A 25,578-nucleotide genomic window follows, 5' to 3' on the forward strand; every position below is an offset into this window, starting at 1 on the left:
TTGAACACTTGAAGAAGCGCCTTCAAGCCAGTCTACTAACCAATACTAACCCACAGGGACCAGCTATGATATTCAAAGCCGAGATGACCAATACGGAAGGAAATACTGTATGGGCTCCAAGGAGACACGGCTTATACCTAAATATGCGTGTATTGGTAGATTAGTGATAGTTGCCCTTTCGGCTCAGCCGCCGGGCGTTAATGAATTGTGTGTGTGTACAAGGTTTAGGAAGTAGGTAACGGCATCTGCATGCATAGAGATATATATAGTTGTAGATCTTGCATATCGTTCGCGAAGGGACAGGGTAAATGAAATCATCATCATCATCTACTGTATAAGGTATCCAGCAAGAAGCACCCAATTTGCAGCCCCAGCACATAGGTTATATTTCCTGTTCATTTGGGCCTCTTTCCACAGTGACTGCATCTATCTTGGAAAAGCTTGTCAGAGGAGATTGTTGATTTGCGTTGGAAAAGTCTCCAAACAGTGCTAAAAGAATATGTATTCGAAGCCACAAGTCTGCTACCAAACTATTTCCCTATTTGTTTACCATAGGCTTTATTGGTGTTTAATTTTTTTTGCCTACCTGGCAAATTATGGGAAACAATACTGATCCTATAGGATACTCCAAGGCTCTTATAGTCTGCACCATGGATGCGCCGGTCCTTCTGGTAATGTCATAACATCCAGATCGTGCGACGGAAATTGTACCGTTTTTTATATGCAAAGATGCTAGACTCTGGTGGAACGGCATAGTACTGTCATATTCGAAAACATTCGCAGATTATTCCACAAGCTCTATTCTGAACCACGCTAGTCTGACTTTGGCTGGGTTGCAGATTTTCGTTTTCCAAGTATAGACTCTTCTTTTTATATCCAAACGTTATTTATGTATTTTATGAGTTGTCAGTAGTCAGGTTGCCTGTGCTGGCTAGTATCATGCATGGCCAATGGATGGATGAGATATTTAATCGATGTAAGTATATTTATGGGATCTGTTGAAACCGGGGGCTATTAATGGTGTTATAACACATGTCTTCCAATATGGCCCCGGTTTACCATACATATACTGAAACAATGAGAGTGAGTGCTGAATAATCCAGTATCGTGGAGAATCCGCGGTAATTCACCTCTATCACGGCTGTTGTGTAGTTTCCATTCCGTAGTAACCGCTTCAATAATTTGCATAATATGACGAAGGATCCCAAAAATCCGAGCCATCTTCGCACTTGTGTGCTAAACGTTATACCAGTCACCAGTCACTAGTCATGTGGCATTCCAGGTGCCTGTAGGTTTGCGTAAATTGGCTGGGATCTATGTACTAGGGTATCGTTTTTTTCCACTTCAAGAAGTTAGCATGTCAGATAGAACCAGATAATCTTTTTCAGTACATACACCACATTTAATAGATCGGCCATGAACCATTTGGCCCTGAAGTTGAACGATGGCCATTGCCGCATGCTCATGTGTGTCTAGTTGCACGGAAGCATATCCATGGTCGGCTTGCATTTCAATGCCCTGTAAGTACCCAATAGATTGAAAAAACGGAATAAGATCAGCCTGGGTACAATAAGGGACAAGATTTCCGACATAGACTGTTGTTTGGTCTGGGGGAGCTTGCAGCACAATTGTTTCATATAAAAACGAATCTTGTGAACTCTCCTGAGGTTTCTGGTTGGCCCAGCTCACTGTAACTGCGTGAGATCCCAGCCATTCGCCGTTCATGGTACCTATGGCTTGCTCTGCATCTGTCTTGTCACGGAATACAAGGAAACCATAACCGCAGGATTTACCCGAATATAAATCCGACATGACTCGAGCGTCAGATAGTGAGCCGAACGCAGAGAAAGCTTTGCGTAAGACTTCATTACTGACCTCAGGGCTAAGATCTCCCACGACGACACGGTAATGACCCGTTGCGTCTATTGTATCTTGTTGGATTTGGTCGGCCCAGCTTACTTGAATTTCCTGTATGTTTAAAATGAAAGATTAGACAGTTCATGAAGATCTTAAGAAAATAACTTACAGTATCAAAGATTTTCCGACCATTTAGGGTCTGCACTGCTGTTTTAGCAGATTGCAGGTCAAAGTATTTAACCAGGCCGTAGTTTAGGCCTCCGTGTTGGTACTGTAGTAACAAGATAAAATTAGGAACTGACTAGTCATAACGATTGTATTAAAACTTCAATAGCAGACAAAATAGTCGAGCAAAATGGGATTCAATATGGAGAGGCAGAAAATATGCTTAGAGCAACTGCCACAGCCTCGACTTACTACTCACATTTCTATCAGGAATAATTTTAATATACTGCACAGCTCCAGTGCTGGCAAAAATCTCAGTGAGCATATACTCCGTTACTCGCGGTGACAGGTTGCCAACATATAGCTGTACATCCCCAGGTGCTCCAGATGTACCCTGTGTAGCGATATCCATGATTGTAGAGTGATTTGGGATACAAGTCATATAAAGGGTGAACTGTGGGCGGAAGGCGGTGGTCATGGACAAAGAACCGGGAGGGGCATAATGATATAGCTTAAGCGAATCTATCACGTGATTTATTTACACAGAATGTCAACCTGAGATGGGGTACTGTGAATTACCACTATCTCAGTGTTAGTGTGTTTTCAGCCCTTGCCCACATTGCCATAGTATTTGTATGGTAAATCGGGCCATGTCGGCTTGAACTGTATCGTAACATGCAGTGTAGATCTGATAGAATTACCCTCAATAATCAGACCTAGGTGTCATAGCCAGGATCGTAAGTGGCTTACGCGTAAGCTAGGTAAATTTTCTTTATTTCGCAACGCCTGCCGCCAAGCAATTTCCAACGGCTCTGAGGCTCTAGAAGTGGCAGGTGAAGTTGGTAGCCTTAAGAATACTTTGACACTCACAGAAAGCGATACAAGCGAGGCTCTAGGGAATTCGATCCTGTCAGCAATATCGCCGATATGTGCTCGGAAGGCCCACCGCGGTAGGACGTGGCAGAACAATGGGTTCCCAGGATGGACGTATTGCACTAAATTATGCACGAACCCCTATAAATTGTATGGTAAAACACATTCAGAAATACAGACTTTTCATCACCGTCAACTAAGGTTCCCTTCCCTAATTGGTCATGCAAAACGCCCGCCGACTGCTTTGACAGATCCTCTCCGCCCCTCGAACAGGTTGGGCAACAGCTGTTGTGGGTAGCTGAAAACTCAGGCACTAGTCTAAAGGCAATGCAGATTATTGGTCAATGTGGGGTTTTTGTGATCACATTGGACCCGCAAACAAATCGTGGCTGCCTATAAACATCCCCATGACAGCCGACCAAGCCGATGCATCCACTGTATTGAACGGGAAGGCTTTAGCTTAACCCATACAGAACCTACTTATGGATCTAAGTACATCGTGGGACCGATGATCATTTCCCAAAAATGTGAGCTGAATGTCCACACAAAGCCGTAGACAGGAGCCCCCTGAAGGTACAAAATTTCTGCCCCGTGCTTGTGGGAGTACCAGTTTCTTCCCAAGAAAGGCTTGAATTCTTTTCTGGGTTTGCAGTTGGCCAATACTGCTATCGCGTCACTGTTTCGGCTCAGAGCTTTCATGCTACGACATCTCATGTGCTATATCACCTGGTAGACAGGATGTTCGACCGACTCAAGCAAAAGCTTCGCCGCCATGGCAGCAAAAAGAATGCCAAAAAAGATGTGCGTGTCACCACATGGGCAGGGAAAAGAAATCCTTCATCTTGCACAGCTGTCTCCAGATATTAGTTGAATCTTATCATGCTGATGCGCTGGTCTCTCAGACTGAACCCCACCCGGCCAACTCCAATGGGAAAGACCACCCTCCGCCTGCGACACTGCCAGTCGAAGCGCCAGTTGGGGCGCCAGTCGATCCAGCCTCTGGCAAAGGATCAGCTAACACACCAGACGCCCCTAAAGATCTGTGGCTGAGAGCTCTCGGCTCCCTACCAGAATCAAGGCAGGAAAAGCTGAAAGAGATGGGATTCGATCCATCTGGGGCCAATTCCGAGTCTACCGAAAACAGCATCAATGATCTGGTTAGTATTGTCAACAAACGACAAGAAGAGTGCGAGAGCAAGTTTTGGAAGGTCAAATTAGGCGATGAAGAGATTGTCCTACGAGACTATACAGACAAGATCGTCGACTGGGTGGGAAAAGCCGGTGATATTGCTGTTCAATTTGCGCCTCCGCAGGCTGCTATTCCCTGGGCTGTCATTAAATCCGTTATGCAGGTGTTTTACCCACTTAGAAACGCTTCATATTACAATGGCTAACTCTCTGCTTCTAGGTACCCGTGATTGAGGGTGAGCAAATGGCTGCTCTCCTTGCAACTACTGAGAAGGTTGTTAGCGTCATCGGCCGTGGTCAAGTATATGAGTCTGTGTATTTAAAGAACACGCCTGCCGATACTCTGTCCAAGAACCTCGAATCTGCATTGACCGCGATCTATAAGACCGCACTGGATCTCTTATATGAATCGGGAAGTTTGTTTGCTCAAAGCACACCAAAGCGTGTCGTTCAAGCTCTTCTCAATCCAGGTCATGTTTCTGAGGGACTCGAGGGAATTGGCAGGCAGGAAGATGACTTGCTGCGTACGGTGTCGGCGTGCGAGATTAGACGCAGTGACAACGCTGATAATAGCATTATCGAAAAAATTGATGCTTTGGGTATCCCGATAAGACGGCTGGACGAGGGAATTCAACATCTCCTTCAACAAATGGGCCAAAAGGAACATATTGAGATGCTGGAATGGATTTCGCCAGTTCCTTTCGGCAAGAACCACGATCACGCCAAGAAAAATAAAGCGCCAGGCACATGTGAATGGATTTTGGACGATTCAAAGTTCGTCAATTGGATGCAGGGTGATTCCTCCATCTTTTGGGCTCAAGGCTCCCCAGGAACAGGGAAAACCTACCTTACCTCCACTGTCGTTGACCATATCCAGAGTCAACTGGGCACTTCGCGAAAGAACGAAGGATTTGCATTTTTCTATTGCGACAAGAACGAGCCGCAGCGTTCACAGTCACTGTCAATTTTGCAAAGTATCGTGCGCCAGCTTTCAACCACTGCACAGCACCCCGGATCTGCCCAGATCAAGCTTCATGAGTTATATATGAAATGTCGTGATGCAGGATCACACCTAGATCTCGATCAGTGCAAAAATCAGATCCAAGCATCTTCGGTAATTTATGAGAGGACAACAATTGTGATCGACGCTTTAGACGAGTGTGATTCGGGTTCGCGCTATGAACTGATCGATGTAATTGACTATCTCACATCTCAACCAACCCGCCCCGTGAAGGTTTTCATTTCAAGTCGTCCTAACCCTGAAATCTTGAATCAATTTGAGAAAACTCCAGATATTGACATCAACGCCAGCTTAAACAAGAGTGATATCCAAAAATTCCTCGAGACAGAATTGAATAAGCTTTCCAAAAGAATACCCTTTTTCCGACACTTGAAAGAGGAAATCGTTAATGAGCTGCTTAGGCGCTGTGATGGAATGTTTCAATGGACATTTCTACAACTCCATCAGATTCAGACATGCAGGTCGGACGCCGCCGTCAGAGACCGACTTAAGACTCTGCCAAAAGATCTATATGAAGCGTACGACGAGTTATGGAGTCAAATCGAAGATTTTGAGGAACCTGATCGAATCCTCGTCCACCGTGCTATGTTATGGGTCATTGTTGCAGAGAATCCGTGGTCGATTTCTGATCTTCTCTGTGCTATTCGCGTGAACACAACGGCAGAAACACCCTCGCTGGCTGGCGAAATTGACGAGGAAGGATTGCTTTCCCTGTGCAAGAACTTCCTGACAATTGACTCCAACCAGAAAGTGTGGCGATTTTCGCATCTGTCGGTACGCGAGTATCTTGAGGTCAAGTTGAAGTGGACTCTTCCACGGGCAAACTTTCATGCCGCCAGTGCCTGCTTGTCATGGTTCATCACAATGTATGACGAGGGGAATTATGAGAATGTCAACACGAGAATTGAGAAACAAGCAGAGCCGAGTGATATTTCTCATGTTGTGCACCCATTCCATCTATACATGCGACATAGATGGCCACAGCATGTCCAGGGAGCACAAGATGACCAGGAGTCCACATTGTCATCTCTTCTGAAGACATTCCTCGGTTCTCCAAAGGAGAGTAGCCAGCAGTACCAGAAATGGTATGGGTTGACTGAGCTGGATCCGATAATAAGAATCCAGGAGTTGAGTTTTCTCAGCAGTGACGACGAGTTTGACACCTACCAGTCAGAATATCATCCAGTACGCAATTTCTTTTCCAGATCTGGCATACGCGATTCCTTTCAACATTTCGGTTTCGATGAAAAGAGAGAGATTGCACAAGATGCTGCGGTTCATGCGATGTGCTACTACTCGTTCTCTACTATTTTGTCCGATTGGTGGCAAAATGGAGACTATGATATTACACAAAAAAACAACAAAGGTAATGATGTCCTCGCAATTTCGGCCCTTGTCGGCTGTACCGAAATCTGCAACATGATTGTCGAAAGGGGCATGGATGTGAACTTCCAGATCAACGGTGAACCTCATTTCAATGCTCTCGCGGTAGCGTGTGAACGAGGAAACAGGAATATGGCCAAATGCTTAGGGGAAGCGGTTACAGATATAAGCTTGCAAAAGGATGATCCAGCATATGTCAAGGCACTCATGGCAGCGTGTGAACAAGGATACACAGATATTGTCAAGTGCTTCGTGGAAGCAGGTGCAGATATAAACTTGCAGGCGGATAGTCCCCCATGTGGCAGTGCTCTCATTGTCGCAGCCAAAGAAGGACACACGGATACTGTGAAGTACCTCGTGGGTGCAGGTGCAGATGTGAATTTGCAGACCAAAACTGGAGATTTCGGAAGTGCTCTTGTGGCTGCGGCTCATGGAGGACATCTGGAAAGTGTCAAATTCCTGGTCGAATCAGGTGCCATGGTCAATATAATATCTGAGGGCGGCGACTTTGTCGATGCCCTGGCCGCAGCAAGGGATGGTGAACGAACCGGAACTGTGGACTACCTCCTCAATACTGCAGGTGCGGATGACAGCCCCTTCAAACCAATGAGGATGAGGGTGGTAATGAAATCCCAGTCATGTTATTCGCAGGCCATTGCTCAGACCTCAAACTCTATAGCTGTTGTCAAGATCGCTAAGAAGAAATAGGCGGCAATTATTGGCTTTGGATCTGCGGTTGTGATTTTTTCTTAAATTTTCTTTTCTTTCTATATATTCTCAACTTGAATAATCTATTCCTGCCAATACGATTCTCCACTGTCAGCCATCTTAAAAGTTTTACCAGTAGTGTGAATAGATAATGCAGGAGTGGCTCTCGGGCTCGCAGCAGTTTTGAGCTTGTACAAAAAGCCAATTGTGCTACTGTACGCACAGTTTCGTCCTCACCTGTCCTCACCCTGCTTCTAACTCTTTACCAAGCTCATCATTATAAAGGAATAGTATCCTGTTCGTTACTAGCACATGTTCTTAATTATTGAGTTCTTAAGAACATACGACCATAGGGTATGGAGAACAGGGCTAGTCTGTTGCGGAGAGGCGTAATCGATGGAAGGTGCAGGGGCCAACGTTGGTACAGCTTATGTTGGATAGAGTGGCTGGTGAATGATAGAAATTACCGGGCTTTGGTGCATATTGGGATTCGTCGTCCCAGGCATCAACATTTTGGTTTTGTTGAAAGCCATATTCATTATGGCCAATGGAATAATTGGGCCTCATATTTCTGGGCTATTGTAACGACAGACTTATTGTTAGTGGTTTGCTGGGCCTGCATCATCGGCTGCAGAAAGGCTGCGGTTTGCCCACAAATAACAGAATCTTTGCGAAGTAGGAGTTCGCCGATGTTATCGCCTGCTGTGATATCTCGTAAGCATAACCACATACGTACGGACTGTTTTGTGGAGACCCCCAGCGTCGACTTCTATGGGGTTCTACATACACAATTTTCCTCCAATTCCTGTTGCTTAGTCATACATATCTACCAATCAAAATGCAGAATTCGGTCGCTCTTTCGGCTAGGATGCCTACCGCCAGACGTGCCAGGAAGGGTATATCTGACGCTCAGAAACAGGCTCTACGCGTCTATGCATCTGAAACGCACCCTACACCTTGTCAGAGAGCCTGCGTTGAATGGTTTCAATCCCAATTTGGTCGCCTTATTGATGGGGCTACTGTCTCAAGGATCCTTTCATCTAAATACCAGCATCTTGATACTGGCCCAGCTAGTCTAAACATGCGTACGTCGGCATCGTATTGGCCTATATTTGATGACAAGCTCTTTGAATGGCAACAGCGATGCCAGGATGTTGGCTTTCCGATAACAGGGCCACTTCTTCGGTTGAAAGCTATTGAATACTGGAGAAAGATACCGGAATATTCTAAACTACCAATGCCTTTTTCTCTGATGGTTGGCTTACCCGGTTTAAACAACGTCACTCTCTCCGATATCATATCTTCCATGGTGAAGCTGCATCCGTTCCAAGCTCAATACATGATGAGATGAAACATATTCAGGCAGTCTGTGACCAATATGAGCAGGAGAATATCTATAATATGGATGAAACTGGGCTTTACTGGCGTCGTATGCCAAACGGTGGCCTATCAACTGATGGATATGCTGGTCAAAAGAAGGATAAGGCCTGAATTACTATAGTAGTTGCGACAAATGCTACTGGTTCAGACCGACTCCCTCTGTGGTTAATTGGTACTGCAAAGACACCGCGAGCCCTTCGGGAGGTAAATTTCAAGGCGATTGGATGTACCTGGCGTTGGAATAAGAAGGCATGGATGCGCAGTGGAATTATGAAAGAATGGCTCGACTCGTTTTATAAGCATATTGGCAAGCAAAGACGAGTATTACTTTTGCTTGATAACTTCTCTGCACATTTATGCGCGCTTGAAGATACACCTCCACCTCCTAATATCAGGGTTCTTTTCTTCCCAGCGAATGCGACATCAATTTACCAACCACTGGACCAAGGTATAATCCAGAATTTAAAGCACCATTATCGGAGAAAATGGATGCTTTGGATGGTTAATATACTTGATCGGAACTTTGATCCTCAAAAGAAAATGAGCCTTAATTATACTCTGCACTGGATCACCCAGGCATAGCGTAATAAGGTACTCAATAGGACTATACAGAACTGCTTTGATAAGAGTACTATTACTGGTCGTACTAGTCAGATAGAAGGACAACCAGAAGTGCTTCAGTTAGATGATCTATATCAGAGCTTAACTAGCAAGCTTTCTGGGAGTGCTCAGGAGATTATGCCATTGGATAATTTCCTGGACCCATCAGATGAAAACAACGTTGATAAACTTGATTTATCTGACATTATCCTGGATATAACCGCTAGCGGTGATGGTGATGGTGATGATGAAAATGATGAATATATATTTGGGCCTCCACCAGACTTACCATCTAGTGCAGCAGTTATTTATGGTATGAAGGATGCACTTCTATGGGCACAGCACCAAGAGGGTACTACCGAGGAAAATATTCGTCAGATAGAGGGCCTTATAGGTATATTTACTAGGCTACAGGTAGATAGGAGGGAACAGAAGACACTGGAAGAGACATGGCTCTAAAAGCGGAAGTAATGATGTCGATCATTATAGAAATATTAGTCACCAGACCACTTCTAGCACAATTCACTTATAGCACACTAATTCTGTTGGATGGCAGGGTGTGCCATAAGCGGGAGTTGACTGTATTTATACACGAGTTCGTAAATGCGCGACCATAACTGACCTGGTTGGTGCGGTCCTGCGGTCCTGCAAACAAGAAAAACATCTCAAACCCCGAGCCGTGCATAATTTATGTACAAGTCACCTGTATTTTTGAGTATTTTGCTTTCAACTTACATTTGATCTTATACAATTCTGAGGTAGGAGTAAAGACTAATTCTTGCTTTAGCGTCTATTAATTTCTGTCGAAAAAGCGAGGATTGATTGATTTCTAATAAAGATATACGAGATCCTCATCCTGTCTCAAGCGCTTTGGAACACGCCCAGATGAACGCCTCTTAGTAGTCCTCCCTTCTTCCAAGTGACTATTATCAGGCAGGGGAACCTCATCATCATCCTCAAGTTCAATTAGCTGATCCGATATAGCCCTTCTCTTTCCAAGCGCTCTCGCACTAGGAGGTTAGATGATTTCGGTAGAAGCTTCAGTAGTAGATAGGTCTTCCTCGTCATCACTAATTGGATCAAATTCCTCCTCTTTCTTCTGGGAGTCCTTTTGCTCTTTCTTTGCTTGCTTCTCTTGGGTAGAAAGATACTCATCAATCAGGGCAAGCTGCTCTGACTCCACGTCGAATTTTGTTGTACACATAAACAACATCAATTCCTTGATTGTCTGTGGTCTCAGTGAGCCCCGGTGGTAATGGCAGATATCACGGGCAGAGTTGAACAACCGCTCAACGCCAGAACCACTGGTTGGCGTTGTAAGGACGTCTCGGGCAAGGCTTGCCAGAATAGGATATTCATTTTGGTGTTCTTTCCAGAAAACAAGAGGCGTTGCTTCGACAGTACCTAGTGTAGCGGGGATTCCGCTACGATTTGATGTTGCATTTGATTGGCCTATTACTTGATGATTTGATTGGTTGACCGGACAGGGGCATTCTTAGGCGAAAGGCTTCAAATACGCTGAATGCCATTAGATAGCAATCTACCCATCTCTTTCCCCTCATCTCAGTGCAGTACATTGGTGTTGGTGGTGGTGTTCTTCGTCTTCTTCCCCATTCGACCCGTGCGTCCTGATCGCACTGCCTAGAGCATCATATCCTGGTTCAATACCTAGCCTACTTCGAATTTTGTGTACCGGTACTCGTCCGATCCCCCCCAAGGGCCACTGCTGATCTATGTACGAGTGCAGACTTGGGTTATTTCCTGCTAGTCCTGTGGAGGTATTGAGACAATGACTAGATCATCTGCACTGTTGCATGGTGGATCCCAGTAATTGACACTGCTACTTCCGTTCGATGGAGAATCACCTCTTGGACTTTGTTTGTTGTGTACAGATGGCACAGCCTGTAAATCGTGTGTAAGATCAGACATACCATGCCCAGTACACTGCCGAAGCCACAACCTGTCATGACAACCGGCATGGCTGAATGAGTTTCGGTGTGGATATTTCGGGTGAGTGAAAACGCTTGCTTGGCGCGAAGGGGACATCTGAAGGGCCAGTAGGGCCTTCCTCGAGCCCCAAGAGCATGGAACTGCACTCTACTTCCCATGTCCGAACGATTTATTACGGTCCACGACCCAGTCGACAGATACAAATGACACTCAAATTGTTGACGGTACGGTTTTCGTGTTTTTGGTTTTTTTTTTTTTCAATTCGGGCTCCGTGTGGGCTAAGCTGATCAGCCTCTGATTTTCTTGCTAGGACGTCAAGATACTAAAGTTAGGCCCCGAAGCGGGATGGTAATAGAGATGGCCGTGTGTTCCTTCCTCTGTCAATTCCGGTCCCATCTTGTCTAGTTCATCAGCGACAACTATTCAATATATTAGTCCACAAGGCATTCAATTACCATCTCCATCCTATTCGTAGATGACTTATTTTCCTTCTCGGTGCAACTCGTCGGGGCTTGCCATTTGAAAAGACATCAAGAACTGATCCAGTATCAACAACACATTATGACCGTGAAAATGCCAACCACCACCAAACGGTCATATCAAAAAGACGTAGGATACGCTTTCCAGTATCACATCATTTTTGAGGCATCATTTTGACATCTGTTGGCCAACGCATGAGACGTTGTCGGAGGCCATGTTCATCCCCAGGTAAGTGGGTCATAGTTTCCGGACTTAGGATTGGACGTGATTGATCTTGGACGCTCCATGCTCAACCTCTATTCTCACCGACATCTGTGCATCTTATTAATTTATTCTGGTAAAATCGTTCACCTGGAGCATTTGGCTGACTTCCGTGGATACAGCACGGCATCCCTATCCGAACTCTCCTTCAGCCCTACAGAAAATGCAACGCAGACAACAGATCTGTCCACAGCAATTATTGCCATTTGAATTGGCTTCAATAAGCATTCATCATTCTGGTGAAGGTTCTACATTGATTTTGGGAGGTTCCAAAGACTACCATCTTGGGGGAGAGCGCTTGCATACTCCACAGGATCCAGTCGTGATACCGGTCTCTATGGTCTTGTTCATCTGGATGATATTGTGACCAGCATGAGCTCATTCTGTTTATAGTCATTCTATGGGAGAGAGCTACTGACCTTGAAAATTGCTTGATAAGTGAGCGGTATATGGGCTAGGTTCGTTGAGAGAAGTGGCCAAGAATGCCTTTCTATTCAATGGCTTGAGAGAATGAAAATCAATATATACCCACCAGAATGAAAAGAAATAGGTAGTCTTTCAGTGTGCTGCCTTGTAGATTAGATACTCCTTTTTTTAATAAGTGGCGTCCAACATCATGACAATCGTACTGGGGATTTGGTGAGCATGGCCTTACCTCGCCTGGGTGGCGGGCTGTCTTCAATCATGCCTGATACCTATCTAGCATGTCTCAGTAGTGTAGCCTTGCAAAATTTCCATGGCAAATCATTGGCTGATGCCAGATCTAGTGTTATTTCACCCGGGTTTAACTTATTCTTATTCAACCTTCTACAAATTCGCTCTCAGTTCTGAAAAAGAAATGCGAATACGAAGGCCGAATCCCGCTTGCTTTACAGGCATTCAAAAACATTGAAATTTCGACTTGTTTGCGGAAAACCTACATTTCATAAACAACGCCCCAGCCACAATAATCGTCGAATTGGGCCGCGGATCGCTCGAGCCTACAGGAAATCAGGATTCCGGAACTCGAGTCGCAAATGGATCAACGCCCGCCAGGTTGCCAGCCAAACGCGTCTTCGTCTGCTACAGGATATATTAGAGGATGCGACTCAAGATCGGTCAAGGGTCATTCGAGGACAACGTCGTCGCAATTCTTGTTAAATTGTTCCCGCGAGCTATAAGTGGACAGCGATATCCATTACCGGCATTGCTCATTCACTTGGCCATTTGCTACTATTACCTTTTCGCTGCTACATCACTCCTTCAGAAGCAATAATTCGGCACTTCGTCCCCACCTTCATTGGATTTCTCGTAACGTCTATCCGGCAACTCATTCTGTAAAAGGAATAATTCTAGTTCTTACATGTCACGATGGTGTGCTTTACCGTTTCTTCGGCAGTCTCCTGCAATCCTGCAATTGATGAAAGAGTTCGACATTCTATTCAGGCATCAATATACAGACTCCTCTTCGTCTCAATACTCGGCCCCGTCTTTCTCTAGCTAATACCTGTTCTCCGTTCGTATATCAAGATCGGTACTAGTTTCAAGAAGCATTCTTTCCTTCTGGGGTCACCTTGTTAGCCCACCACAGAATCAAGGCAGGGCTCAATGTGCTGTCGATGAGTGAGCCTCAATAGCCAAACCACTGCCGAAGTCTCCTTTCCTACTATGAACGCGTGGTTCTTATATGATGCTCACAAAATCACCAATTTTTGTGACGTCAGCTCTAATACCTGCTCCGCATATCCCTCTGTATACAATGCAAACTCCAAAAGCGATACGTTCGAAATGTCCTGCTGCTTTTAATAACCAGAGAGGAACACCAAAAACGGCGAAGTCTATCCAGGGGCAGAAGGAGAGATGCGGGCTGATTGCACATGAGGCTTCAACAATTCTGCTCTAGTTGAGGCCGCCTCCAAGTCTATCCTATACGGTATATAAAGATCGAGTGGTTTTTTTTGGCTTGCGATGTGCTCAACTCAAATACACTAGGTCTGTAGCAATCCTCTTACAGAAAACTTTAACTGTCTTTCCGCTAGGACACCGCGTTCTACCGGAAGTTGCGGCGTATATTGTTGACGAAGAATTCCGGGTCCAAGCACGGCATGGTAGGTAAAGTGGACCGCAGGGATAGCTCTGAATGCTGCGTGTATGGTATAGGGTCCAGACGCGGCCATATAGACAATCGGAAATGAGCAGCGTCGGCTGCAGTACATGATTGTGTGATGAGGTCGAGGATTTGCCTGCGTATGCGAGAGAGGTTACCGATGGAGGTCCCGGTCCTTGGCACGAAGAAGAGATATTCCCCGAGGAAGTCATCGCTAAACGGGTCGTGCCGCGAAAGCCGGAACTCCACCCAGGTAATCTCCTGTGGCAGAAGGAAGGCCGACAGGTATAGAAAGAGATCGTCCGCCTGGGTCGTGGGAGACAGAGGATCCGGCCCGGTCCACGGGAAGCCTTGGTGGCTACCGTGATTCGGATAGAAGAGATAGTCAACCACACAGAATCCGTAAGTGTCGGACCCCGAGGTATCCAAAGAATCTATTGATAAGACTTTAATGTCGTTAGGTTCGGTAGCGATACACGGGGGTACAGCTGGAAGATCGGAAGACTGCCAAACAGCATGGAGGTCGAGGTCCACATCGCGATCTGCATAAGGTCAGTATGTGCAAGCTGATTATGAAAGACTTGGGGCCATAAGAACCATTTTGGGACCATCCATCTATCTCCGTTGGGCTTGTTGATTCGAGGAGGGGGAGTGAACAGAAGCCGGCCATTGATACGGAATAGCCCTCGTACTGGAGATGGCGGAGGAAGGCAGGCACAATCTAGTTACAGCTTCCTGCGTAGGGCAGCACAGGATTCCTCTCGACTTTATGCTAGCAATCATGAAAAAGAGATGTTCAGGTTTGACTTGAAAGATCATATTCCACGGGTAAAGAAATAACTAGCACGGTCACCGTGGATTGATCATGGCCGCATCGACACCTCACCGGGTATCCCCGTTGATCACCCTGATATTGAACACAAGATCGTCAGACACTGTTTTCCGTATGTCTATCCTCGAAGCTGTAAGTCCCTCAAGGAAGATCGATGTGATAGACCGCTTTATTCATTTCTTTTAGGACCGCAAGTACAGCATCCTGGATGGCGTGTGCTGTCTGTCTACGATGCCACAATAGCAGCACCTGCTCTTCACAGCGCTGTTGAAGAAGTTTAATCTCGCACTTTAGCAGCTTCTTTGACTGCAAAAGTGCAATATATTCATCCTCGAGTGGAATCTGCTCTGCAGACTTGACGACATAGCACTTCCATGGACATAGAAAGAGGTCGAGCATGTTGAGGGCTGATCTCGCGATGGTAGAATATCGGTATAGAATGTGCTGGGCCTCGGCAGTCAAAGAGCCGACGGTGTCTATAGAAGTCTAATCTCTACCAATGAGTCTCGATATCTTCCGCTTCTGTAGAAAGAATCTAACCTTGCAAATATGACTCGTGCCCATCGAAATTGCTGGGGGAATGCCATGCAGGTCGACAGCGGCATCGTCTCCGAGGTAAACGTGAAAACGACGCTGTCGTTCCGTGGGTCGCTCAATCGACGGAGGAAGATATGGTGTGTCCATTCTGTATACAAAATCCAATACGGTGAATCAGACGAGTACTCGCGGCAGGGTTGTATATATTGCTATCATCAGAGAGATTATGCAAAGCCCAGCACGATCTATAAATCAGATCACCCGCAAGTACCAGCCCTTTCTCGAGAATGGTGTCTCGTTTTGTTGCATGTCTGGATCGCTGAAAATTCGGTCCAGCTCAACTCATAGATGGAGAACAAAAGTAGGGCGGCTCAAAAATGAGGGGGCTACAATTCTGTAACAGTTGGTGATCCCGGGTGACTGTCAGTCTTCAACACTTCGATTTGCATTTGAGCAAACCAGCAAACTTCCTTTTCGATAGCGAGGCTGTCTTTGCTCGGAAACGGTTGTTGAGATCAATAACACGATTCTGGAGGGCCTCACGGATCAAACCTTCCTCGGCAAACTCCAGCGATCTCAGCAAACTCCCGTGCCGCAACCTTCGGTCTTGCTGAAGCACGTCGACAATGATCATGTGTTTCCCTCTCACCGCAAGCATCAAGGGGTCCTGAAGCCACCGGTTCTCCTGGTTGGGGTCGACTTGAGGGTGTCGTAGTAAGATCCGCACCATTTCCGAGTCACCTGCCCGGGCGGCGATACACAACGCAGTGTCTTGGGCCCCAATGGTGCTTTGGTTGACCGCCAGCGACTCGCCCTGTCGCACTAGCAGGTGTACTGCCTCCCGGTGGCCATTCTCCGCGGCACGACACAGGGGTGGATCTGCAAGATCTGTGGCATTGATTTCCACACCCCCCTGGTTCAAGAGCATCATCATCGCGTGAATGTTGCCGTTCGCGGTTGCCGCAGAAAAAGGAGAGATGCCTGCCACACCGAGGTTGAGGTCAATGCCAGGCATCTCGAGAAGCCACCGCAGGGCGACGGTATCCCTCCTTGCGACCACATGGTGCAGAGACGCCGAGACGGATTGGGTCTGACCACGGCCCCCCACAAAGTTGACATCAATGCCTTTTGCAGACAGGATCCTCCTGGTCGTATCGTCGTGCGACAGAAATGTCGATAGCCAGAGCGGTGTATTGCCGTCTCTGTCTTGACAGTTGATATTGACCTGCGGGTGGTCCAGCAGCGCCTCCATCGCCTCCAGGCGTCGGCATCGAATGGCAAGATGAAGGGGAGTGTCTCCGTTCTGATCATGGGCCTCCAGGGCTGGGTTTTTCTGCGCCAGAAGGAGTTTGATAGCATCTGCAGACCCATGAGCCACCGCTTGGTGGAGCGGGAGCTCATTGTGATCGCCCCTCTGATAGCCGGCCGCTGGCCTGTAGAACGAGAGTGATGGCCCTCCGTCCCGTCCACTGACAAAAATCCACTTCATGGATGGCCGGCCGATGCGCCATGCCCATGCACGCGGCGACTTGCCACAGTCATCTATAAAAAAGGGATCGCTGCCGCTGGAGAGGAGTAAGTGCGCCAGCTCCGTCTTGCCCCACCAAACCGCGAGATGGAGTGCCGTTCTGCCTCTTCTATGTGGGAGATCAATCTTCAGATTCGGGACCTGTAGCAGGCTTCGCAGCACAGCGAAGGTTCCGTATGTGATGGCATACCACAGCGCGCTCTCTTGCGCCCGGTTTTGGAGATTGATATCCAGTGCCGAGCTTGTCAGAAGCAGCTGCAATACATCATAAGATGAGTATTCGAGAGCCCTCATCACCGGGGTCTTACCCTGGTAGAATGCATTGACATTTGCCCCGTGCTCCAGAAGGCTCTCGGCGATGTCCCTATCGTTGTGCATGGCGGCGAAGCCGAGTAAATTGCTGTTGTGACATTTGATGTTGGCAGCTACAATGGGCGGCTGAAGTCTGGTATAGAGATTTCGACATGATCCAGCGAGAGCAAATACCTCGTTGTACTCAAGTCTTGCCGCAACTCGGTGTAAATCTTCGTTCGGTAAACTTCGCAGATGGGGCTGTCTAGTTTAGTATCCAATCGCGAGGTGGATGATGTCTGTTACGAACCATGGTGAAGCTGGGGCTGCGGACATGCAAAGAGCAAGAGTAGGGCGCGTGGAGTTTTGCATTGATCTCGTGAAGGGCAGTCAGATGGTATTATACATATCCTTCGTGCGGCTTCTACGTGGCAGTCGTGGTTCCTAGATCTATCAAGACTATGCATTCCACAGGAATGCGTCTCGAAGAATGAGTCTTGTAGGACAGATCGTCGCCACGGCACTACTCATGCCCCCAGGATCGCAGATATTATTTGTAGGAGTGCCGAGTGCTGGTAATTTTCTACAGGTATGCGCAAGACATTAACTACCACTAGGCAAAAATCCGGCTTGTCCTTGAAAATGTCAGAGTGAAACGAGTTTAGTGGTTTATTGTACAGTAGATCTTGCAATGTATATGTCATCCGCCACCAACTTCTTGCGGTATGAAATATCTATTGCGGTGGAATATTACGTGAGCCGGATCATAACTGTCGCTGGCGGTGTAACGCTTCTGTGAGACTTGTTGAAGAAATCTGAATGTGGTGAATGGAGAAAATATTCGCAACCTGCCTACCTGATATGCTTCGCTCTTTTGCGTCTCTGTTCAGGCGTAGATGAAGTCACTTGCACCTCGATGCTCGGCGTATTCAAAAAGCCCGCTGGTCTCTGTTCACAAATAACCGGGCAGTGCCCATTAATGATTATGGGATGAGGGGAAACAGGCTCCGATACCAGTCCGAAGATTGCAGACCTCTCGTTAAGTGAGACCATGGCGTAGTATCTTTTCATGTCGTCCAAATCCGCGAACACGCAATGTTTCCGACTCTGTGGAGCAAATTTCTGGCGGCACCCACAGACTGCGAACTTCGATGTTTCTAGAGCTATAGAGCAAGGTCAGAATCGGATTACTTTCAATTAAGGTTATGATTGAGTGAGGCGTACCGGAATCCGAGTGGAGAAGCTCCCGCTCCATGCTAGTACAACTTTCTTCGTGGAGTATAACGTGATACGCCGCCCCCCCCCCCCGAGACCGTGCTTCCGGAACGATTCTGTCTCATCGTCTTCCCAGGTGATGATCAAGCCACGCTCCGAAGGGGTCAAGGTTGTCAAAGGCCCAAATACCGAAGAGATGCAAAGGGATAAAAGTTCCTCGACGACATGGCCGCAAAAGAAGAGTTCATACTTTCCACTTCCCTTGTTCGGACCACGAGGGATCCAATGTCGACACGACTGTCGCTGGTGGATCGCCTCGAAGTCCAGCCATCGGCGGTGGATCTTCAGCGTGCGTTGCTGGGGATCATACAACACATCTGCCCGGCCCTCGACCCCTTGGGCATAAACCACATGAATCCCCCGCATCGAATCGAGTAAGGCCAAACAGGCGCGCAATGCCTTCTGCACGGTTCTGGAGAAGATAGTGTCTGGGGGGGCTACAGACCTCGGCATTCCGAAAAAGCTTCGAAAGCTCTTCCTCGACGCTGCGAATGCGTGTGGTCGATCGCAACAGACGCCACAGCTCCTGGGACAGCCGACACGGCCGCTCCCAATCGTTGCTCGTATCATCATGACGTCCTGGATAAGCGTTAGTCTGTGACAAGTGACAAGGATTCGGACTTCCGACAAACCTGAGCTCCGGCTGTTTCGCAATAGAAGAATTTCTTGCCCTGAGACTCATCTCGTAAATGCTTCCAGATGCGAGAAGCTGTCGGCGGCAACAGCAGGTCGGCTGCCATATCAACGTCCATGGGCGCTGGTGTCTTCCGGAGAAGGTCGACGTATATTGGGAGAAGCACATCTTCGTGCGCTTGAAGTGCGGACTCCCAGATCCGGCACACTCGCTCTGCCACTCCATGCCGGTCCATCAGCCATTGCCGATCGCGCGTGGCTTTCCCCCGGGGAAAGTTATAACCAAGTCTAAATGAGTGTGTCCAGTTCGCTCCAGGCAGCAGCACCCCATGGGCATAGATCCTACCGTGAAGATGTGGGTCAAAAAGCAAGTCTCCCTCGCTCGTCTCAACAACGGAGGATGGGTAGGTGAGACCACGGATATCGAACGATATCTGCAGCCAATCAAGGAATTCCTCTGGCGACACTGATCGACCCTGGCCGGCGCATCCGGGACCGATCAGCACGGCAACATCCCGCTCGTTCTGGAAGCGCAGTTCAGCCATATCCTCAGCCCCATCCGTCTCGAAAGAGCCAGATTAGTGTGATGAGGTCACAGTACAACAGAAACGATATTCCCGTGGCTCGCGCGGATGAAAACACCAGGAACACTGACTCGCCACTACTTGTACCCTGTACCCATCTCGAGACAGGGCCACCGCTGCCAGTTTGAGCCCTTCGCCGTGGGAGCCTGCTAGGTGGTCCTGGCCACTCTTCGTAGTAAACCCCAACTCGAGAGCCTCGACAGGCAATTGCATGCCGGCGTTCGCCAGCGTGACCTGACTAGACTTCTTGTCGTGCTTGATGAATCCCAGGAACCGACGACCCTCCATGTCCGTTGGATCTGGAACCATGACCGCATAATGATCACAGGCGTCCTCAAAGTAAGGCCGGAAGGCGTGTCGATCGAGTTGGAACCGTTCCAAGATGGCATCCTTCCTGTTCTGATTTAGCAACATGACTACACGAGGCGTCGCATACATACCAATTCTGATAAAGTTCCAGAAAGGCATCGGCAGTGGTCCAGTGGCTCACATAGTGAGGCGAGATCCCGAGCGAGATGATGCGCTCTGAGTGCACAATGGTTGGAGACGGGCTCTGCTGGCACTGAAGAAGTTCGCGTTCCAGCTGCTGATTCGCCTCCATCATTTCGCCGCCATCGTCGCTGGCGTCAACATCCATGCAAGCGGCCATTTTCCATGCGCAGGGCGTGCCTCGAGAAGGCTGGCTCTCGGTCGGCTATTTATATGCCGTCCGCCGTATTCTTAGCGCATAGAGCGGGCGCATTACGCCAACTGGGAAACAGTAGTCAACAGTATTATGTCAAAATCAAACGAGCAGAGAGTTCTAATGTGCGAGTGATACTCAACCCCATCAGCCATATGGCTCATGGCGCCAGTCCTTCCGATTCAATCTCTGAAAAATCTCAGAACTTGTCACAAATGTGCCATCAATTGGTTAGACTCTGCGGTCTTTTCGAGGGCATAAAGGCTTTGATCACATCCGCAATCGTAGCCTTGTGGCCAATTTGGCATGGTGAATGCACCGTGATAGTCGGTCCTCAACATTGTCACCAGTGATACCCGAATAGTTAACAAGGATCGGGTTTGCTTCAACCCAGTGTTGCCTTGAAGTCTACAGCATCTAAATTGATCCTGGCCATGTAGAAAGTAATCGACGGTGTTGATCATAGGAGAGCATTGGCTGAGTGAATGGTGTGCTAGCCGACGCGTTGAAATGGTTTAGCCTTTGTTGATGAGGACGATTTGTCATACACAATCTGGCCAACCACGGACGACGTGAACCCCCCCACGGAACAACCGTTCTAATGGTCAGTGACAGGAGCTGAAAACATATCGTGTAAGTATCGAGTTAAACAGGAGCACATGATGAACAATTCTCACCACAGTTCCTCAATGCATTGGAGCTCTGTCATATGTGATTTACCAGTCTCCGCCATATTCTCTCAAACGTCAGCGGCCGATTAACTATATACCATGCATATCCCTTGGATAATTTCTATAAATTGCGACAATCTCTAGAGAAACCGGCACTCCAATCTATTGTACCACGAAATTGTGCAAATGGCGACCGAAACAAGTGACAGCGACAATGATCTCTTGGAAATGATCTCCAACTACGGGGGCTTGGACATGGAAGAGGAGGATGCCGACTCCGCTACTACAGGGGATGACATTTCGGAAACGAGTGAGGATCGCAACTTTGTCGCATCGGAAAGCGATGAGACTTCCTACTCAGAGGACGAGTCGCTGGGGCCTAGCCTTCCCTGCATTCAGGACACCATGGGTGATCACGACGTCTCGAGTGCCGTAAGTAAGCCATGAGATCTTTTGTGGCGTTGCAGCTAACACGAACAACCAGGTTGGAAACAAAATCCCCATTAGTGCTGTTGCCTCTCGCCTAGTCTCCGAGGACGGAATTTCAGCGATACAGTATTTGGTTTTGTGGCAATCATGGGAACGAGAAATACCGCATAGGTATGAGGTCAGCGAGGAGGATTTGTCTTCTTAAACCAGGTTGTATCCTAGATAAGCCCTTATTGAAGTTTGTCTAACCATTCGCGATTCAAAAGGCGGGATTGGACGATCTGTGTGGTACGGTCATGAATTGGATCCTGGTTAAAGTCAGTCTCAGCTCGATGCATGGTCAGACGGTCCGTTGTGCGTCCGTTCAGAAGCAGAATACCAATGATATCATTGTTCGCTTGATTATTTTACCGCTATGCAAAGTAGCAGTACGCGCTTTGTATTGATTTACCTTAGGTGTACTGTATTGTAGTCAACCTGTCTAAAGTCACATGATGTTAAATCCGAGAGTTTCGCGTACAGAGGGATCTTCTAACTGCAGAACTGCAATCGTCTTGTACTTGAGTTTCTCAACACAAACTTAAGGAGAAGAGGAGAGAAGGAAAGGAAAGGAAAGCTCCGGTGCTAGAAATAATTGCACGAACTATGTCTCTCTGTGGGTGAAAAGGGGAACTTGCACAGGAGACGAAATCAACGTTGTCAACAAGTGAGTATATCGAGCAAAATAAAAAAGGCAAAAGCGTAAAAACAGAAATAAATTAAAATAGAAACCGAGAAGTTGGAGCCGAAATAGAAACAAAAACATCTGTATCGAGCAAGAGAATGGCAGCTCATTTGCCATGGTCATAAAAGGATGGAGAGAATGGCGTATTCTCTGCAGAATTAGCCCGGTACGAAATTGTGGAGGGGCTTCGAGTCAGGTCTGCCCTTTCTGAAGATATCTCGATATTGTCCGAATATCCAGTCATCGCTGGCAACTCTTCTGGCGTGGAGGCTAGATAAGGGGAAGCAATCCCAAAGTCAGCCAGTCCTCTTCGGGTGATCTCTCCTTTAGGGTATATACAGTAGATGTACGAGCTCAGCAAGTCCAGAACCATAATATTAGAACGATGGGTCTTGTGTGAATCACATACCATCTGGGGGAGTACCTTGAGAGTCATTCGGTAGACCAGATCCAGTTTGTGATATCGGAGGTCTGATACTATTAGCTGTGACAGAATAGCTCACAGGGGAATGAGTATCTGGCCCACGACCTCCAGCCGTGTTCACGTGGCTTGCCTCGTGGGCGATCCTCATTTGTCTTTTGAAAGCAGCATGGATTGCTCTGAAGCTCCTCTCATTTTGAAAGTCCACCCGGAATGCAGCTTCAATTTCATCTTCGGTCAGATGTGCCCTATCTATGAACCAGAATGGCAAACGCTCCAGGTCCTGTGTCGCCCACCGGCGATTCCAGGATTTAGCTTGTTCTCTGTCAGCTCTCGTGGGCTTTAGGGCTCGGCTTGGGCCACTTACTCCATTGGGGCTTCAGGGTCGGGGCCTGGGTGGGTGCTATAGTCACTGCCACGTCTTTTCTTTCGCCGCCCATCAAGTTAGGTGGAATATCCAGACTACCGGTCGGAGACGACGATATTCCATCTATCAGATTGATCCCGCCAGGGCCCTGGTAGACAGTGTCCTTAAGGCAGCTGGGGGCCTCGATGGAGGAAAGGTTTCGAACGGCCACTGGAATGCTGTCAGAGGTCGGCTCAGGATGGCACTTGTCGGTTATTGTGCTACCGAGTGAGGGAAGGTCCGCGTTGTTCCTTGGCGATGTGATCAATGCCGTTACTAGCGGTGCTTTCGCGTGTCCACCATCCCCATCGGATGGACCAGTGCGGCCACTGGCCGCTGGCTTTCCGGTCACCAGATGGGCCTGACTTCCCATGGGTGCGGGCCTCGCTGTCAATAGGTCATGACCATTTGGCATAACCCCCAGCACCACATTGGATGGGTTTTCGGTATTCCATCCTAGTTCACGAGGGCTATACTGCACTTCGAGCCGGGTAATGGCCCCTTCTTTGTTCGCTTCCGCACCGGGTTTCCTGCAATTCTCGCTGTTCTCACTGGGGCTACCAGACAGGCGGGTGTGGAAATTATTCTCTACCCGTGGATCAGGATTTTTCAGGCAGGTTCTTTGCTGGTCATTGGTGCTCTGAGCGTGGACAGATGAGATTGTAGAGGGCATTGGTTGGCCGGAGAGGGTCACTCGTCGGCATAAACGACGATGTAGCATGTTCGTCCGGTGCATTCCCATGCCGACTGGTCCGGCCGATCTATGCACTCTTTTACGGGTAGCCAGTGCTGTTTTCCTGTGATAGAGTCGCGCCCTGGTCAGCGTTTGGGTAAGGGGACTTCGCCATTTCCTCCCGGTCCACGTTAGACGCGGCCTCTTGGGCTCTTTGTTGTTTGAAGATGCTGCCCTTTGTGATCCTCCTCTGACAGGGCCTTCCGCATGTCCTGAGCAATGTTGACGCTGAGCTTTTCCCGAAATTAGGCTTAACGGCCCTCGATAGGATAGTGGCTCCTTCCACTGCTTCAAAAGGTCCCGGAGCACCCGGCTTCGCTGATCAGCTTGTCCGATTATCTTTTTGTTGACTTCGAGGACTGTAATCCAGGCATTTGTCAGTCAGTCAGGGAATATTTCCTATGCCAGATGTGACTTGGGCGAACTCACTTCTTGATGCAAGCTGGATTGAGAGGCCAGCTGTATCGGCTATTGATGATAGTGTATATAGCTCTGTCTGGACACCTCTCTTGTAGGACCAAGGCTGTGTCAACTTCTGGAGTAGTCCAGAAAGGACTATACTATGCTGGAACTCAGACAGCTCGGCAATGGCTTCCACATCATCGAGATGGTAATGAAAGATGCCGACTTCTTTGTTCTCAATCTTGCAGTTGCTTGCAGAGACGATATCCGGCCAGCTGATCGGTTTCTGCATGGTGTTTTGTCCACGCTGAACAATCTTTGGGCTGGGAGAGCCAAAAAGAGCATCGACTCCTTTCATGAGCTGGACGCTGATCATCGGAGCGTCAAAGATACCCGCAAGGCTCGTATTTCTTCGGAACTGGGTTAATAGGTCCTGCGAATCCTCCAAGGCGGAGCAAAGCTTTTCTTGTAGCGGTTGAAACTGGTCCAGAAGCTTTTCTCGCAACCCCGAATGGTCGCCGTATCGGTTTGCATCTTTGCCATTGTCCATCCTGCAGATCGCATTGATCGATGCTATCCCAGATGGAATCTGGCTTCAACCTTTGGACTACCTTTACTGTCTTCGGTGGAGGAACAGTATTAAGGCGTACCCGTGCTGGTGAATTTGGGCTAGGTGGCGCCCTTATCTCCTTGAAAGAGGTAAAGAATGAAATGGTATGTGGTCGGAGAAGGACAAGTCGCAAGTGGCTAGAGGACTGTATAGATAAACGCTTGTCCACGACAGAAGAAATTCGGGGAAAATAGGTCCAGCAAGCACTCCTCCGTAGTGGAAGACGCTGTAGCCCTGGTCATACGCCACTCATGCTCTGTTTCGCATTCAAAATCAAGTGAAAAGATGAGCGGCAAACATCCTTGATGGTTCATGAATCAACAGGTCAAACATTGACGGGCAATCAATTTTCCACTGCCACTGATAATTTATTTTGCCTACTTCGTGGCTCGCAGGACCGTAGCCTGTGTTGATCGATTTCCTTGCGGGTGATTACTACTTTTCATACGCGGACCGGTGATGAAATGCGGGCTCCAAGATTGGATTCGCCGGAGCCATAGGTGATACCGGACCAATCCCAATCGTTTTGTGGGAAAGGACATCCGTGGCCAAAGTGGAACCCGCCTATCAGGCCATGGCCTGCGAACGCTTGGTTAAGATCTGTCCATTGCGCATACACGTAGGAGAGAACAGGTGCATGTACCATCGGAGCAGCTAACACGGCCTAATCTAAAATGCCTCATCGAAGCCCACGCAATCATCTTGCGGAATCAGTCAGTTTTCGTGCTTACAAGGCAAATTACAAACCGTTTCCCCTGATGAGCAACGTTAACTGAACGATGATTGGTCGAGTCTCAGGCCCTCGACAGCCACGGTTCCAGGTGGGGCGGTCGACCCGCCCTCTGCGGAAATGCTAAAATTTCTTATT

General features: G+C 47.9%; 10 protein-coding genes across 10 annotated transcripts; 3 read left to right on the plus strand and 7 right to left on the minus strand.

Annotated features, from left to right (window-relative positions):
• Positions 1 to 1,321: 1,321 nt before the first annotated feature.
• N7469_002075 (uncharacterized protein) lies at positions 1,322 to 2,434 on the minus strand (the record flags this gene model as incomplete). The annotated part of the gene is made up of 4 exons (XM_056640995.1): positions 1,322 to 1,342; positions 1,396 to 1,968; positions 2,027 to 2,128; positions 2,282 to 2,434. The coding sequence occupies 4 exons, from the start codon at positions 2,432 to 2,434 to the stop codon at positions 1,322 to 1,324; spliced, it is 849 nt and encodes a 282-aa protein (XP_056503489.1).
• Positions 2,435 to 3,633: 1,199 nt separating this feature from the next.
• N7469_002076 (uncharacterized protein) lies at positions 3,634 to 7,195 on the plus strand (the record flags this gene model as incomplete). The annotated part of the gene is made up of 3 exons (XM_056640996.1): positions 3,634 to 3,696; positions 3,798 to 4,247; positions 4,304 to 7,195. The coding sequence occupies 3 exons, from the start codon at positions 3,634 to 3,636 to the stop codon at positions 7,193 to 7,195; spliced, it is 3,405 nt and encodes a 1,134-aa protein (XP_056503490.1).
• A 1,401-nt stretch (positions 7,196 to 8,596) lies between these two features.
• Positions 8,597 to 9,634, plus strand: N7469_002077 (DDE-domain-containing protein; the record flags this gene model as incomplete). The annotated part of the gene is made up of 3 exons (XM_056640997.1): positions 8,597 to 8,663; positions 8,697 to 9,076; positions 9,188 to 9,634. The coding sequence occupies 3 exons, from the start codon at positions 8,597 to 8,599 to the stop codon at positions 9,632 to 9,634; spliced, it is 894 nt and encodes a 297-aa protein (XP_056503491.1).
• A 559-nt stretch (positions 9,635 to 10,193) lies between these two features.
• On the minus strand, positions 10,194 to 10,668 carry N7469_002078 (uncharacterized protein; the record flags this gene model as incomplete). Its single annotated transcript, XM_056640998.1, has 2 exons — positions 10,194 to 10,599; positions 10,661 to 10,668. The coding sequence occupies 2 exons, from the start codon at positions 10,666 to 10,668 to the stop codon at positions 10,194 to 10,196; spliced, it is 414 nt and encodes a 137-aa protein (XP_056503492.1).
• Positions 10,669 to 10,939: 271 nt separating this feature from the next.
• On the minus strand, positions 10,940 to 11,154 carry N7469_002079 (uncharacterized protein; the record flags this gene model as incomplete). Its single annotated transcript, XM_056640999.1, has 2 exons — positions 10,940 to 11,077; positions 11,107 to 11,154. 2 exons carry the CDS (start codon positions 11,152 to 11,154, stop codon positions 10,940 to 10,942), a joined length of 186 nt encoding a protein of 61 aa, XP_056503493.1.
• Positions 11,155 to 13,895: 2,741 nt separating this feature from the next.
• N7469_002080 (uncharacterized protein) lies at positions 13,896 to 15,468 on the minus strand (the record flags this gene model as incomplete). Its single annotated transcript, XM_056641000.1, has 3 exons — positions 13,896 to 14,456; positions 14,950 to 15,260; positions 15,282 to 15,468. 3 exons carry the CDS (start codon positions 15,466 to 15,468, stop codon positions 13,896 to 13,898), a joined length of 1,059 nt encoding a protein of 352 aa, XP_056503494.1.
• A 283-nt stretch (positions 15,469 to 15,751) lies between these two features.
• On the minus strand, positions 15,752 to 17,227 carry N7469_002081 (ankyrin repeat domain-containing protein; the record flags this gene model as incomplete). The annotated part of the gene is made up of 1 exon (XM_056641001.1): positions 15,752 to 17,227. The coding sequence occupies one exon, from the start codon at positions 17,225 to 17,227 to the stop codon at positions 15,752 to 15,754; it is 1,476 nt and encodes a 491-aa protein (XP_056503495.1).
• Positions 17,228 to 18,297: 1,070 nt separating this feature from the next.
• On the minus strand, positions 18,298 to 20,281 carry N7469_002082 (uncharacterized protein; the record flags this gene model as incomplete). Its single annotated transcript, XM_056641002.1, has 5 exons — positions 18,298 to 18,303; positions 18,365 to 18,994; positions 19,048 to 19,611; positions 19,720 to 20,026; positions 20,073 to 20,281. The coding sequence occupies 5 exons, from the start codon at positions 20,279 to 20,281 to the stop codon at positions 18,298 to 18,300; spliced, it is 1,716 nt and encodes a 571-aa protein (XP_056503496.1).
• Positions 20,282 to 21,171: 890 nt separating this feature from the next.
• N7469_002083 (uncharacterized protein) lies at positions 21,172 to 21,619 on the plus strand (the record flags this gene model as incomplete). The annotated part of the gene is made up of 2 exons (XM_056641003.1): positions 21,172 to 21,417; positions 21,470 to 21,619. 2 exons carry the CDS (start codon positions 21,172 to 21,174, stop codon positions 21,617 to 21,619), a joined length of 396 nt encoding a protein of 131 aa, XP_056503497.1.
• A 1,266-nt stretch (positions 21,620 to 22,885) lies between these two features.
• On the minus strand, positions 22,886 to 24,650 carry N7469_002084 (uncharacterized protein; the record flags this gene model as incomplete). The annotated part of the gene is made up of 2 exons (XM_056641004.1): positions 22,886 to 24,057; positions 24,128 to 24,650. 2 exons carry the CDS (start codon positions 24,648 to 24,650, stop codon positions 22,886 to 22,888), a joined length of 1,695 nt encoding a protein of 564 aa, XP_056503498.1.
• Positions 24,651 to 25,578: the final 928 nt, after the last annotated feature.

Source organism: Penicillium citrinum (genome assembly GCF_028827155.1).
Source record: "Penicillium citrinum strain IBT 23319 chromosome Unknown utg000002l:1.0-3833315.0:1.0-3834789.0, whole genome shotgun sequence".
In the NCBI taxonomy this organism is placed as follows: domain Eukaryota; kingdom Fungi; phylum Ascomycota; class Eurotiomycetes; order Eurotiales; family Aspergillaceae; genus Penicillium; species Penicillium citrinum.